Genomic DNA, 15,638 nt, shown 5'->3' on the forward strand with positions numbered 1-15,638 from the left:
GGATATTTTGTATCAGATCACCTCAGACATAGGGACAAAATCTGCAGACAACAGGTGAAGTAAATTGAAATGACGTTTGTTCAACATTCTAACTTGTAATGGGACTGTTAAAGAATGCTGAGCCTACATGTTAGAGACGAGAGAGTGAGTATTTCACTCTCGGATTCTAAAAGAGGCTATGTCAGGCACACTTTTCTATAAATTAGGTCCACTTCTCAGTAAGTAAGGAAGGTGGCAAGAGCCTCCCTTGCAGAAGGAAGATGGCGGACAGGTGTTGGGGGAAGACCACTGTGGGGAAAGATGGCGGAAAAGGAAATAAGGAAGAAAGTGGAGCACATTATGAATAAACGTGGAGTGGGGAATAAACAGGCCTTCTGAAAGATCTGGTGAAGGAGAAGATGATGGACAAGAAAAAAAGGAGAGACATGGAATATTTTTTGAGTGAATATGGTATGGAGGATCGCACAGAACTTTTGGAAGAGCTTGATGGGACATGACGAGAGTGAGGATAAATTAAATGTGGTGGCAGGTGCAGTGATGACTACTGAGAAGAAGTTGAGTGTAGAGGGAAGTAGTGAGGCGAGGAAGGTCGGAGTCAAGTGCAAAAACAGGGATACGTGCTCCAGTAGTTCAGAGATGGAACTTGTTGAGAGTGAAGGGGAAGTACCTGCGGCAAGGATTGCCAAGTTCGGGCCTTGTCACAAGGATGATGAGGATGATTTTAGCCCAGTGGGAGTGAGATTTGTAAAGAGAATGGATCCTTGCTGTTTGGTTGATCTATATGTGGTGTCAGGTTGGGTGGAGGAGAGGTTGGGGACTGTTTAGTTGGTGAAGGTGAAGGACTTGTGATGATTTATTGTGTTTCCTATGCCCAGAGGGAGAGGGCGTTCTGGATTACGAGATTAGGGACAATAATTGTGATGTGCTTTGCTCTCCGGAGCAGGGTGCCGTTGAAAGGAATGATAACAGGGGTGGCATTAAGTGTTGAGGAGGAGCAGTTGAAATTGAAGATTCCCAGTGTCTGTAACGCCCGCCGCTTGATGAGTTGCTGAGTTTTGATGCAGAGTTGTTACCAGATAAGGTCAAGGTAGGAAGTGTCAGTCCTGAGAGGATTGCTGCTTGTAGGCAGCACAGGAGGTTGGTGGCACCTTAATTGGGGAGGACGGGCTCGTGGTAATGGCTGGAGCAGAATTAGTGGAATGGCATCAAATACATCAAACACATGGTTTGATGCCATTCCATTGGCTCTGTTCCAGCCATTATTATGAGCCGTTCTCCCCTCAGCAGCCTCCACTGGTAGGCAGAGATCAAGAGAGAGTGATGGGAAGAATATGTGCTTCAGCAAGGTGGATTTTATCGAAAGTCACAGAAAATAGAGGTTGTAGCTAAAGAGAAGTCATTTTGATTGTGAGAATTTACTGCAGAACAGCTGCAGGATGTGTTGAGTGGTAGTGATATATCCTCTCAGACCGTTGGTCTGGAGTAGGACTAGATAGGGTTAAATAGTGGAATGGGTGGTGTGTTTTTGTTTTGTTTTTTAGATAGGGCTAACAGGTGGTAGGGTAATTTTACTGATCCTTTTTCCCAATTTTGTATTTAAGAATATAATGTAGGTAGGCGGTGAATGGCCTCACACACCAGTAAAGTAGGTAGCGGTGTATGCACCTAAAAGTTGGATGCGATCCGCCAACCAAATTCCGAAGAAGAAGAAGAAGCGTTAAGTAAGGCAGCAGGGGAGAGGGACCATCACTGGCCTGTCTCAGGGAATGTTGTTGCTTGGAGGGACGGCGTGTGTTTGCAGAGTAAACGGTCTACATGGAAACAGCACGGTAGCGAGAAATGTCATTGAATGTTCTATTGGGAATATATGTGTCTACCAGGATTAATTAAATTAGTGCACCGTTTGGATTAAGCACTTGTACAACATGGTGAGTTTTGGTTAAACAAGACGCGACTTTGTAGCTAGCTAACCAACGTAGCCAGCTAACGACTTCCCAGGCGGCGGCAGGGTTCGAGTCTTGCCAACATGTTTACATTATTTATTTTATGTTACCTTTTATTTAACTAGGCAAGTCAGTTAAGAACAAATTCTTATTTACAATGACGGCCTACACCGGACGACGCTGTGCGCCGCCCTATGGGACTCCCAATTACGGCCGGTTGTGATACAGCCTGGAGTCGAACCAGGTGGTATGTAGTGACGCCTCAAGCACTGAGATGCAGTGCCTTAGACTGCTGCGCCACTGGGAGCCCTATCCTTGCTTTCGCCAGACAACTTTGTCAACACAACTGGAAGCTAGACTACAAACGTCTCCAAAATCGCGAACAAATTGAATGTCGTGACATTTGCTGATAAGGCAAAAAATGACAAGTAGCTAACTATTAAAGTAAGCGTTCTACCTAGCTAACCTTAGTTAGCTACATTTAAAATGTACCTGTTTGTTGTGCATCTAGCTAAAGAGGCTAACGGTTCGTTAGCCAGCTAACTAGCTACAATCTGCGCTGCTAGTTGCTAACTACCTAACCAGCCACTTGACGAATGTAAATGGTTTACAGATTAAAAAACAACAACATTTAGACAGTTATGCACACCAACATATGGAATATAAGCGATATTGGAGCCCTTTTGTTGGTGAAATGGTGCCTGACACTGTTAGGCTAACGTTATGCATTTGCTGGCAGCTAGCTAAAATTGCCAATCAATCTCTCACTGGAAACGGTAGTAGTAGATGGCCTAGGAGCTAGTAGTAACGTTAACTTGGTTACAACTTTTTAATGTGTCAACAGCAAATGTTTCTATCGCGTTTTCTGTAAGTTGTTTAAGATGTGTCAATTTGGCATATTCACTTTAACAGCAGTTACGTTACGGTCCCAAAAACTACCATAAAATAGAAATGCCTACTTCCTGTAATTTAGCTAGCTAGAACAAGGCCTAGTTACTGTGATTTAGCCATCTAAAATAATTACAGGAAGTTGGCCTTTTATTATTTTACGGTAGTTTTTGGGACTGTAACTGCTGTTAAAGTGAATATGCCAACTTGACACATCTTTGTCACAAACCATGTGTGACTACAAACCATGGTGTTTGAGACAAGGTAAGCTTAGTCTCAAATACCAAAGTAAGCTTTCGGCCCAGGGGCAGACCTTGAAGTGCTGGGTTTCTGCCAGTTTTCTCACCTAACGGCCAGGGTTTCACACCCAACTCAATGGGGTTCTTTATTAGATAAGGCTCCCTGGGGTACTTGTATCTTGAAAGTGAATTTATGTGACCTTGCTGTACTATCCATTTGTTATCTATTGTGACTGCTCAGCCAAATGCCAGTGTCATAAACGTTTACAAGTTTGTATCACTAAATACATTTCTACAGATATGATTTAGGCGGCCAATGCTGATCATTGATGAAGTGGATGTGTGTCAGCAGAACCAAGTAGTTAATTGTCCTCAAAGGAGTACATTCTTGCATGTTGGATGTCAAATGATCACAAGGGCAGTAGACGAGGTCTAGCAACACTCTCGTCTTGCCCCTTGTAGATGAGCACGTGCCGTTGGTGCACATCAGTGGGCGACGATGTTGCAAAACTGCTCCAGAGGTACTGTGCTGGGTCTCTGTTAGCAGAGGATGAGGAGGCAGTCAACGAAAAGAAGGCACTCAACGAGGACCTTGGGTTCTGCCTGGAGTGTGTGGTAGTGTACCACCGGGCGAAAGAGGAGTTGCCTGGACTGCACAGGGTAAGGAGGAACCATACAGTGCCTTGCAAAAGTATTAATCCCCCTTGGTGTTTTTCCTATTTTGTTGCATTACAACCTGTAATTTAAATGGATTTTTATTTGGATTTCATGTAATGGACATACAAAAAATAGTCCAAATTGGTGAAGTGAAATGAAAAAAATAACTTTTTCAAAAAATTCTAAAAAATTAATAACAGAAAAATGGTGCATGCATATGTATTCACCCCCTTTGCGATGAAGCCCCTAAATAAGATCTGGTGCAACCAATTACCTTCAGAAGTCATGTAATTACTTGAAGTCCACCTGTGTGCAATCTAAGTGTCACATGATCTGTCACATGATCTCAGTATATATACACCTGTTCTGAAAGGCCCCAGAGTCTGCAACACCACTAAGCAAGGGGCACCACCAAGCAAGCGGCACCATGAATATATATATAATAATATATGCCATTTAGCAGACGCTTTTATCCAAAGCGACTTACAGTCATGCGTGCATACATTTTTTTGTGTATGGGTGGTCCCGGGGTTCGAACCCACTACATTGGCGTTACAAGCGCCGTGCTCTACCAGCTGAGCTACAGAGGACCACAAGACCAAGGAGCTCTCCAAACAGGTCAGGGACAAAGTTGTGGAGAAGTACAGATCAGGGTTGGGTTATAAAAAAATATCCAAAACTTTAAACATCCCATGGAGAACCACTAAATCCATTATTAAAAAATGGAAAGAATATGACACCACAACAAACCTGCCAAGAGAGGGCTGCCCACCAAAACTCACGGACCAGGCAACGAGGGCATTAATCAGATGCAACAAAGAGACCAAAGATAACCCTGAAGGAGCTGCAAAGCTCCACAGCGGAGATTGGAGTATCTATCCATAGGACCACTTTAAGCAGTACACTCCACAGAGCTGGGCTTTATGGAAGAGTGGCCAGAAAAAAGAAAAGAAAAAAATAAGCAAACATGTTTTGTGTTCGCCAAAAGACATGTGAGACTCCCCAAACATATGGAAGAAGGTACTCTGGTCAGATGAGACTAAAATTGAGCTTTTTGGCCATCAAGGAAAACACTATGTCTGGCGCAGACCCAACACCTTTCATCACCCTGAGAACACCATCCCCACAGTGAAGCGTGGTGGCAGCATCATGCTGTGGGGATGTTTTTCATCTGCAGGGACTGGGAAACTGGTCAGAATTGAAGGAATGATTGATGGCGCTAAACACAAGGAAATTCTTGAGGGAAACCTGTTTCAATCTTCCAGAGATTTGAGACTGGGACGGAGGTTCACTTTCCAGCAGGACAATGAGCCTAAACATACTGCTAAAGCAACACTCGAGTGGTTTAAGGGGAAACATTTAAATGTCTTGGAATGGCCTAGTCAAAGCCCAGACCTCAATCCAATTGAGAAGATGTGGTATGACTTAAAGATTGCTGTAAACCAGCGGAACCCATCCAACTTGAAGGAGCTGGAGCAGTTTTGCCTTGAATGTGCAAAAATCCCAGTGGCTCTTTCCCAGTGGCTAGATGTGCCAAGCTTATAGAGACATACCCCAAGAGACTTGCAGCTGTAATTGCTGCAATAGGTGGCTCTACAAAGTATTGACTTTGGGGGGGTGAATAGTTATGCGCGCTCAAGTTTTCAGTTTTTTTGTCTTCTTGTTTGTTTCACAAAAAATGTTTTGCATCTTCAAAGTGGTAGGCATGTTGTGTAAATCAAATGATATAACCCCCCCCAAAAACCATTTTAATTCCAGGTTGTAATGCAACAAAATAGGAAAAATGTCAAGGGGGGTGAATACTTTCTCAAGCCACTATATGGTTTGTGGGTGATCAATCCACATTGCTGAGTGTTAAAATCAGACCCCAATATGGATAGGCAGGTGTGTGATCACAAATAAAGTTACGTGCTTGAAATACTGTAGCCAGTGTCCACATACCTTCCCTACGATTAATCTACTCCTTTCCTCACCACAACCCCTTTAATTGCTCTTGCTCTCTCTCCCGCTCTCACTCGCTTATCCCCCTCCCAAAAAACTCTCGCTCTCTCTCTCTCTCTCACACACACACACACACACACACACACACACACACACACACACACACACACACACACACAGAGGCTATGGGAGTTGGAGACGTCCAGGCTCCTGGGTCACTTCTCTAATGCAGCAAAGAACGCACAGCCGGCTAAGGACCTCAGCTATGTAGAAGAGGACGGCCGGGAAATCGGAGTGCCTCATATCAACCCCGCAGAGTACGAGAACTATATTCGTGTTCCCCTGTCAGAGGTCCTCAAATACCCCTACCTGCTGGCACAACCCGAATTGAGTGAGCACTCTTTTTCTTTTTAGGTGATGGATTACCTATAAAAGCCCACAAAACGAATTTAGGAATGAGGCATGCTCGGTTAAGTCCTGGACTGTGCTCTTGTTGGGTTTAAATTGATTACATTTTCTATTTTCCAGGTGAAATGTGTGTTGAGGCAATATGTAAGATGGAGGAATATAACTCCTTCCAGGTGTTGGATAAATATCCAGGGATCTACCTCCTCCTCGTCCACCCCAACGAGACGGTAATAACTTAAATGCTGAATTGTTACAAATACAAAAAACAAATGGGGACTTTTATGGTTAGATGGTAATTAAATAAAAAATAAATGTTGTATATCTAACACGTCTTTATATTTGTTAAAGAGCTTATTAAGGCTCTCGTCTGTCTGGCATGGTCACAAACGCTTCTGTAAGTCTACTGTCATCACTTCTGCTGTTATTTATTCTTTCAGGTTAGGCGGTGGGCAATTGGTGCTGCCAGGACTTTAGGGAAGGTGGACCGAGACGACTTTTATGAACTTCAGGACATCTTCTCCTGCATGTTCTGCAATGTCGAGCTGCGAATCCCCCAGAACTTCCCAGACATGGATACCTCCTATGATCCTACGACTAAGATGACATGGCTGCAACCGCATCTTTACGATTCCAAAAATGACAAAAACTACTGGTTGGGTATGTTTCTTTGCCCTGTGTTCCCATTTGGGGTCTTCCAGACATTTCTCCAAGAGAGTATGTTTTTTGTGAAACAACTGATGTGCTCGAGGGTAAGTTAACCATTTCTGAAGCACAAACAAATACTATACCCGTTATATGATCCACAGCAGTGTTTTATACACTGAACAAAAAATATTAACGCAACAGTTCATATAAGGAAATCAGTCAATTGAAATAAATTAATTATGCGCTAATCTATGGATTTCACATGACTGGGAATACAGATATCCATCTGTTGGTCACATATCTTTAAAAAAAGGTAGGGGCGTGGATCAGAACCACTCAGTATCTGGTGTGCCCACCATTTGCCTCATGCAGTGCGACACATCTCCTTCACATGGAGTGGATCAGGCTGTTGATTGTGGCCTGTGGAATGTTGTCCCACTCCTCTTCAATGGCTGTGCGGAGTTGATGGATATTGGCGGGAACTGGAACACGCTGTCGTACACGTCGATCCAGAACATCCCAAACATGCTCAATGGGTGACATGTGTGGTGAGGAAGAACTGGGACATTTTCAGCTTCCAGGAATTGTATACATAGTCTTGCAACATGGGGCTGTGCTATCATGCGGAAACATGAGGTGATGGCGGCGGATGAATGGCACGACATTCGGCCTCAGGATCTCGTCACGGTATCGCTGTTCATTCAAATTGCCGTCGATAAAATGCAATTGTGTTCGTTGTCCTTAGCTTATGCCTTCCCACACAATAACCCCACCGCCACCATGAGGCACTCTGTTCGCAACATTGACATCAGCAAACTGCTCACATGACGCCTTTCATGCTGTCTGCCATCTGCCCAGTAGAGTTGAAACCGGGATTCATCCGTGAATTGTACACTTCTCCAGGATGCCAGTGGCCATCGAAGGTGAGCATTTTCCCAATGAAGTCAGTTACGACGCCGAACTGAAGTGAGGTCAAGATCCTGGTGAGGACGACAATCACGCAGATGAGCTTCCCTGAGACTGTTTCTGACAGTTTGTGCAGAAAGTCTTCGGTTGTGCAAACCCTCATTTTCATCAGCTGTCTGGGTGGCTGGTCTCAGATGATCCCGGATGTGGAGGTCCAGGGCTGGCGCGGTAACATGTGGTCTGTGGTTGTGAGGCCGGTTGGACGTACTGCCAAATTCTCTAAAACTACGTTGGAGGCGGCTTATGGTAGAGAAATTAACCTTCAATTCTCTGGCAACAGCTCTGGTGGACATTCCTGTAGTCAGCATGCCAATTGCACGCTCCCTCAACTTGAGATATCTGTGGCATTGTGTTGTGTAAGAAAACTGCACATTTTAGTGGACTTTTATTGTCCCCAGCACAAAGTACACCTGTGTAATGATCATGCTGTTTAATCAGCTTCTTGATATGCCACACCTGTCAGGTGGATGGATTATCTTGGCAAAGGAGAAATGCTCACTAACAGGGATGTAAACAAATTTGTGCACAACATTTGAGAGAAATAAGCTTTTTGTGCGTAAGGAAAATGTTGGTGATATTTTATTTCAGCTCATGAAACATGGGACCAACACTTTACATGTTGCGTAGATTTTTTTTGTGAAGTATAGATTTGATTGAGTAACAGCGTAAACCGTACAGAATGTGAATGGAGAACTTGTTAATGAGCAACGCAGTCAATATTAAGCATCACAGTTTATGCCCTCTCTCCACACCCCCAGGTATCTGTATGCTTCTGACACAGCTGGATGCCCAGGCTATGGACTCGCTGTTCCTGGGGCCAGACAAACAGGCCAACATACTGCACTGTATCCTTAATGCCATGGACTGTGGCATGGAGGGTAAAGGAATATATACTTTATATCTTCTGCCTGTCTCAAAACGTTTTTCTATTTCCATCGTGCCAACTGAACATGAAGCTGGTCAGTAGCGCTAATATGCTGTCTACAGCTTCCTCTTTGAGAGTAAAAAATTAAAATGTAACCTTTTATTTAACCAGGAAAATACCCTTGTGGTTAGAAACCTCTTTTGCAAGGGGGACCTGGCAAGAGATCAGCAGGAAGAAGTCTGCATGTACATACAATTCATTCAAAATATTTGCAATGGTCAACGACATTTTCTTCTATCAGAGCTTTAAACACAGTGATACCCTCTCCAGTTTTTTGGTATTTTGTAGTTCGTTCCAAGACCAAAGAGCGTTATAGGAATTTGTTCCTATTTTTCTATTCTTGCCCTAGGAACAGTGAAGGAGAGCACTGACTGCGAGCATAGGCTGTGGGATTGTGATGTTAGTTGGGAGCAAAGATACAGTGCCTTGCAAAGGTATTCATCCCCCTTGGCGTTTTTCCTATTTTGTTGCATTACAACCTGTAATTTAAATGAATTACTATTTGGATTTCATGGAAAGGACATACACAAAATAGTCCAAATTGGTGAAATGAAGAAAATAACTTGTTTCAAAAAATTCTAAAAAATAACGGAAAAGTGGTGCATGCATATGTATTCACCCCCTTTGCTATGAAGCCCCTAAATAAGATCTGGTGCAACCAATTACCTTCAGAAGTCACGTAATTAGTTTGATTGCACACAGGTGGACTTTATTTAAGTGTCACATGATCTGTCACATGATCTCAGTGTATATATACAACTGTTCTGAAAGGCCACAGACTCTGCAACACCACTAAGCAAGGGGCACCACCAAGCAAGCGGCACCATGAAGACCAAGGAGCTTTGACTAGGTCATTCCAAGACAGGTCAGGGACAAAGTTGTGCAGAAGTACAGATCAGGGTTGGGTTATAAAAAAAATATCAGAAACTTTGAACATCCCACAGAGCACCATTAAAAAATGGAAAGAATATGGGACCACAACAAACCTGCCAAGGGAGGGCCGCCCACCAAAACTCACGGACCAGGCAAGGAGGGCATTCATCCGAGAGGCAACAAAGAGACCAAAGATAACCCTGAAGGAGCTGCAAAGCTCCACAGCAGAGATTGGAGTATCTGTCCATAGGACCACTTTAAGCTGTACACTCCACAGAGCTGGGCTTTACGGAAGAGTGGCCATAAAAAAAGCCATTGCTTAAAGAAAAAATAAGCAAACACATTTGGTGTTTGCCAAAAGGCATGTGGGAGACTCCCCAAACATATGGAAGAATGTACTCTGGTCAGATGAGACTAAAATTGAGCTATTTGGCCATCAAGGAAAACGCTATGTCTGGCGCAAACCCAACACCTCTCATCACCCCCGAGAACACCATCCCCACAGTGAAGCATGGTGGTGGCAGCATCATGCTGTGGGGATGTTTTTCATCTGCAGGGACTGGGAAACTGGTCAGAATTGAAGGAATGATGGATTGTGCTAAATACAGGGAAATTCTTGAGGGGAAACCTGTTTCAGTCTTCCAGAGATTTGAGACTGGGACGGAGGTTCACCTTCCAGCAGCACAATGACCCTAAGCATACTGCTAAAGCAACACTTGAGTGGTTTAAGGTGAAACATTTTAAATGTCTTGGAATGGCCTAGTCAAAGCCCAGACCTCAATCCAATTGAGAATCTGTGGTATGACTTAAAGATTGCTGTACACCAGCGGAACACTTCCATCTTGAAGGAGCTGGAGCAGTTTAGCCTTGAAGAATGGGCAAAAATCCCAGTGGCTAGATGTGCCAAGCTTATAGAGACATACCCCAAGACACTTGCAGCTGTAATTGCTGCAAAAGGTGGCTCTACAAAGTATTGACTTTAGGGGGGGTTGAATAGTTATGCACCCTCAAGTTCTGTTTTTTTGTCTTATTTCTTGTTTGTTTCACAAAAATATATTTTGCATCTTCAAAGTGGTAGGCATGTTCTGTAAATCAAATGATACAAACCCCCCAAAAATCCATTTTAAGTCCAGGTTGTAAGGCAACAAAATAGGAAAAATGCCAAGGGGGGTGAATACTTTCTCAAGCCACTGTATGTAGGGAGTAGCCCAAGCACTGCCTTGTACACAAATATGTTCCAGTGTTTAAGCCTTTTGGAAGGGAGGGCCACTTCACCATGTTGTGTATTTCATAGTAATGGGTGAGTGGTCTTGCTTTAGTGATGAACCTAAGCAGTCCTTGATACACTGCATCCAGCACCTTAAGTGTACTGGTGGAGGCTCGCATGTAAATGATGTCACCATAGTCCAACACCGATAAAAATGTACCTTCCACAAGAGCCTTCCTAACTGACATAGCTAATAATGTGTGAACATTTATTTCCCCAGATGAAGAACCATCCAAGGAGATGGATCCCTTCTGGCCAGTCTTGCAGTGTTTTATGGTGATCTTGGATTGTTTGGGCTCTAAATTTTGGGGTCCGATTGAGCCAACCCAAGCCTTCCAGGCCATCACAGGAAGACCTAGCTACTCTGCAGAGCTCGAGAGCATCAAACAACAAACCATGATGTACGTTTCACTATTTATCTAGCCTTGAATTCTTTCATATTGTTATTTCTTAGAAGTTAAGCATATGGTTGATACTATTCTTCTTTTGCTCTGAAGATCACGGGTTAAAACGGAAACTACATGTGATGATGACATGGTGACCTGCAGTCAGATGGTTTATGACAGTAACACCAAAGTGAGCAAGGTAGTAACACCCATTTATTGCATTTGTATGTTATTAGTTGTACTCAATTCCTCTAATATGTAGATCTGTGGTTAGCGTTCAAATGTGTTTTAAGTCAGCACTTGAAGCTTTCCCAAAACATGACCTTTTTAGAGTAAAAAACACGATGCAGAACAACAAACTGCTTTAACAAGCTCTTCTCATACTCAAGCTATTCTCCCTGATCTTTCTTACAGAAGGATTCCAAGCTTGTTTCATGTGCTACCAGACAAGAGCCAGGGACAGTGTTGAGGTTATTTATTGCTAACAGTCTTAATAGGAATAAAACATTATTACCCCAACCTCAGAGTGAAACAGTAAAAAATGTAGGGTATATCTGTTTGCAGTGGCCTTTAGTTTGATGGAGGTACTCAAGGTGTACACATGGTTTTATTAAATGTCATATTACAAAATACATTGAGTTGGTAGAAGGTATGTTAACTTCCTATGCATTTCTCTAATCTTATGTAATACCATGTTATGTATTACTATTTATTTATTTTATTTTTTAGGAAAAGGGTAGCAGACGCTCACATGGTGCAGATAGCAGTGTGGTCTATGAGGAAATGAGTTCTCTGGTCAACCTCCTGCATTCAGAAATGGGCCAGGCATTGCGTGTGCACGACAGCACATTTCTCTGGTTCATCCCCTTTGTGAAGTCTGTTATGGACCTCGATGAACGCAGTGTCATATACATTAATGAGGTTGTCCACTACCTGTGTGGGGAGATCAGCACGGATCTCCTGAAGCGCCAGGTTCGCATATGTGACAAGGTCACGGAGTTCTTCACCCTTATTCTCGTCCATATCATCGATTTGCACCTGGGGAGTGGCCGCATGAATATGCTTTATTACTGCGCTCCCAAGTGGGTGGGCGTGTTGGTGAAATGTGCAACCCTGCCTGGTGATGCTTTTGTCCACACCTCGGAAGGTTCAGTGTCTCACTCTGTGTCTTCCACATCCTCATTGAGGGTCAGTGCACCCCGAAAGGCCTCTACTAGCAGGGCTGTTCCACAGGCATGCACGCATATCATCCGGTCCCTGCTGAAGGAAGGGAGCAGGCTGAACCCCAACAGTAAGTGCAAGCACTTCCTGAACCGTTTGAACAAGCACCTCAGAGAAGGGCCCCAGAGGGAGTGGAAGCTGATTAGGCTGGAGATTCAGGAGCTTCAGATCTGTCTGAAGGACTATGTCAAGACGATGATGAACAGGCCAACCACAAGTACTCCTCCACCCGAACAGCTGAACATTGATGCAGGGCCTGTGGCACCAACCACACCACCACTTCAATCAAGCAATGACACCTCGGGATCTAGCGGCTTAGCTGAATTTAACCATCCTATAAAACAGGAAGGGTTGTGGGATTATGTCGACGGCAGTACATCTGGTGGTAGGGATTCTAATGCAGTTCAGAGGGGCAGGGACATAGACCTAGCGTTGCTGAAAAAGGAGCCCCTAACCCCTGAGGAGGAGTTTGTAGAGCCGACTAATGATTCAAGACCAACCCAAGAGAAGTTCTCTTCCTTGAGGGCAGATCCAGAGAAAATACAGGTGATCAAATCCAGACTTGGCCAGCTTATGACCAAGAAGTCCCACTCTGAGAGAGATGAGCCCTCTGTAGGGCTCAGTGAATTTGGTAAAGAGAAACCTCAAAATCTGTTCACCAGCCATAGAGATGAGGCATCCAACTACCAAGGCATTAGCAGAGACCCTCCATGCCCCCAAGAATCTGTTGACAATGAGCAGGTGGACAATGTGCCCCTCTCTGTTTTAAAAAGTAATCTTAAAGGAAGAGTAGGCTTCAAATCTTCACAAGATCGGAGTAAAGGAAACTCTAGACAATTTGACCGACAACGATCACCACCAAAGCCTCCTTCAGAAGTCATTGTTATATCTGATGACGAGGCAATATTAAATGTTGGTAGAGCAAGAGGAACTGGGTCTTTTTCTGAAACATCCCAAATTAAAAATGAACCGGATACCTCCGACCAGAATCACAGTACCTGGCGTGATTACGACGGAAACATGAGTGAATCTCAGGTGTTTGAGTTTGAAACACAGGAATATATGGCGTCTGCCTGGTCCAACAGAGATTCAGAAAGTAACATGCCACCCGAAAAGCCCAAAGAAGATAGCCCTGTCAGACATCTTTTGAGTCCAACTTTAAGAGAGCCTTTATCAACCTGGGAATGTGATACACAACCTATCTATGACGAGGATATTGAAAGAGCCTGTAAGCAGGTTGAGAAGGAGCTTGAGAAGCCTAAGACCCCACCACAAGGGCTCAAACGGGCCATCGTTGTCAAAAAAAGAAATCTTCTTGTTGATGCAAAACCATTGGCCTCCAAGTGCCTGAGCAAGAAACCTACCGTAGTAGAAAAACTAATCAAAGAGCCTGTGAAGGATGCTCCCCATGCAGTCACACCGCCATTGAGAAAAAGCAGTTCAACAGTACGTTCAAACAGACTAGAAACCGAGACACCTTCTTCCTTAACCACATCAGCCATCTCACACAAAACGTCATTAACTCCAGCCATTGTCCCTCCTAAAAAAGTCAGAAAAGCTGCAGAGCCTGTGTCCATAGCAGAGAAGCTTGGCCTTAAGAAGAAGGAGCGAAAGGCCTTTAATCTCTCCCAGCAATCGCATGACACTGTTGATGAGCTGAGGCGCCACGGTGCTACAGTCGATGTCCCACAGGCCAAGAAGCCAACCCGAAAGACCAAGAGGTCAAAGGTGACCTCCCCTCACAAGAGAGTGGTCAATGGGAGTAACAAGAAGCTGCTAGCCTCACAGGAATTCCAGTTCTTCAGGCAGAGCAAGCAGGCATCGGGAGCAGGAACCTCTGCAAAGGCAGAGCCAATGAAGAGAAATCCGAAAAAGATTGACGAGATTCAACGACCCAGTTTTGTTACAGAGGCGGACGATGAAGACGAGGACCTGCGGTGTTCCCAGCTAGATCCTGCCCGTCATGAGGAACAGCTGACGTTCAATCGCAGCTCTCAAAGAGCCAATGAGAACAAACCAGCATCCTCCAATACAGTGAGTAGTGTGTCATCCAACATGGACAGGCAGATATCTCCTTACTTTCAGAGGAATGATGATGTCACACCTGGACCATCTGGTCAAGTCTCCAAAAGCAATGAGGAAGGTGACGGTTATGATGCAGACTGGATGTACCTCACCCAAATGGAGCCAACTGACATGGAGATGTGCTCGCAGATGGAGGAGGAGGAGGAAGAAGAAGAGTTCTTCTACACGCAGCGGGACCCTGTAGACATGGACATTGACTCAGACAGCCAGATGCCCTTTGATGAAAAAGGAGGGTCTTCAGACTGGACATGGCCTAAACAGGCAGACGAAGGGCAAGAGGCTCCACTTGCCACACAGACCTTTAAGAAACCGGCTACTCCGCCACCCTCGCGCTCTAACTTGGCTAAGGACGATGATCGCTTGTTCCTGAAACCAGGAATGTCCCCTATGTCGGTTAAAAAGGCCAAGCCGTCCACCACCAAGATCTATGCAACCTCAAGCTCCAGGAGTGCCTCCTTGGTGCAAGAGATGGAGAGGACTGCCAATGCTTCATTTTCGGCTTCTTCTGCCCCTGCTGGAAGAGGTAGGCCTGCCCGGCCAGTTGTGCCAGGCCGGCCAGTCGTGCCTGCACGAAGTCCCTGTGTACTACAACCTCCTCCTCATCCAGAGGTCGGTCAGTCTCTCCAACTGAATCGACTCTTATACAGACCCATCACACCACAACTACCACCTAAACCCATTCCACCAAAACAACCACTACCCAGACCCGAACAAATCCTCCCCCGTCCACCTGGCCAGCCCCTCCGCCCAATCCAGCACAGCAACATAGGTTCCACCCCCCAGCCCTCCACTTCTAAGACCTACCCCAGGCCTGACGCCCCTTTCCAAAGGCAGATACCCAACCCGGAGGTTTGCGTCAGATTTGACCCCAACTACCTGATTCAACACATCCTGAAATGGACATTTGATATGTTTAGCAACTACAAGCAGTTTGGTATACCCTCTGAAGTATGTGAGTTACCCCTGGAAACAGTAGGCTTTAGCTTCAGCTCTTATGATAAATACTACAAAACCTTTTACCCCCTGCTTCTCACCAACACTTTTGAGGAGGTGAGTAGTCAATTTGTTACCAAATAATTGTAACTCATTTAGGTGTGAATTCTGTTCTGCTATGGTGCATTTAGGCTGTAGGTAACTGAAAAGGATGGTCAATCTAGCATTACAAAGAGCATTGACATTTTGGCTAATGTTAGA

At 44.6% G+C, this 15,638-nt stretch overlaps 1 protein-coding gene across 3 annotated transcripts in view; it reads left to right on the top strand.

The window, feature by feature from the left end:
* The first annotated feature begins 1,711 nt into the window (after positions 1–1,711).
* LOC121582095 (probable helicase senataxin) overlaps positions 1,712–15,638 on the top strand; it is a 32,524-nt gene continuing 18,597 nt past the window's right edge. Inside the window, exons 1-9 of one of the 3 annotated variants that reach the window (XM_041897646.2) lie at positions 1,712–1,928; positions 3,533–3,730; positions 5,849–6,059; positions 6,197–6,303; positions 6,514–6,733; positions 8,446–8,565; positions 10,973–11,153; positions 11,250–11,337; positions 11,868–15,494. In XM_041897646.2, the coding sequence (XP_041753580.2) occupies positions 1,926–1,928; positions 3,533–3,730; positions 5,849–6,059; positions 6,197–6,303; positions 6,514–6,733; positions 8,446–8,565; positions 10,973–11,153; positions 11,250–11,337; positions 11,868–15,494 (4,755 nt within the window). In that variant the 5' untranslated portion in view covers positions 1,712–1,925. Of the gene's footprint in view, positions 1,929–2,250; positions 2,388–3,532; positions 3,731–5,848; positions 6,060–6,196; positions 6,304–6,513; positions 6,734–8,445; positions 8,566–10,972; positions 11,154–11,249; positions 11,338–11,867; positions 15,495–15,638 lie in introns of those variants that run through there. The other 2 variants (XM_041897648.2, XM_041897647.2) reach the window with 2 other exon arrangements.

Source organism: Coregonus clupeaformis, chromosome 15, assembly GCF_020615455.1.
Source record: "Coregonus clupeaformis isolate EN_2021a chromosome 15, ASM2061545v1, whole genome shotgun sequence".
Classification (NCBI taxonomy): Eukaryota; Metazoa; Chordata; class Actinopteri; order Salmoniformes; family Salmonidae; genus Coregonus; species Coregonus clupeaformis.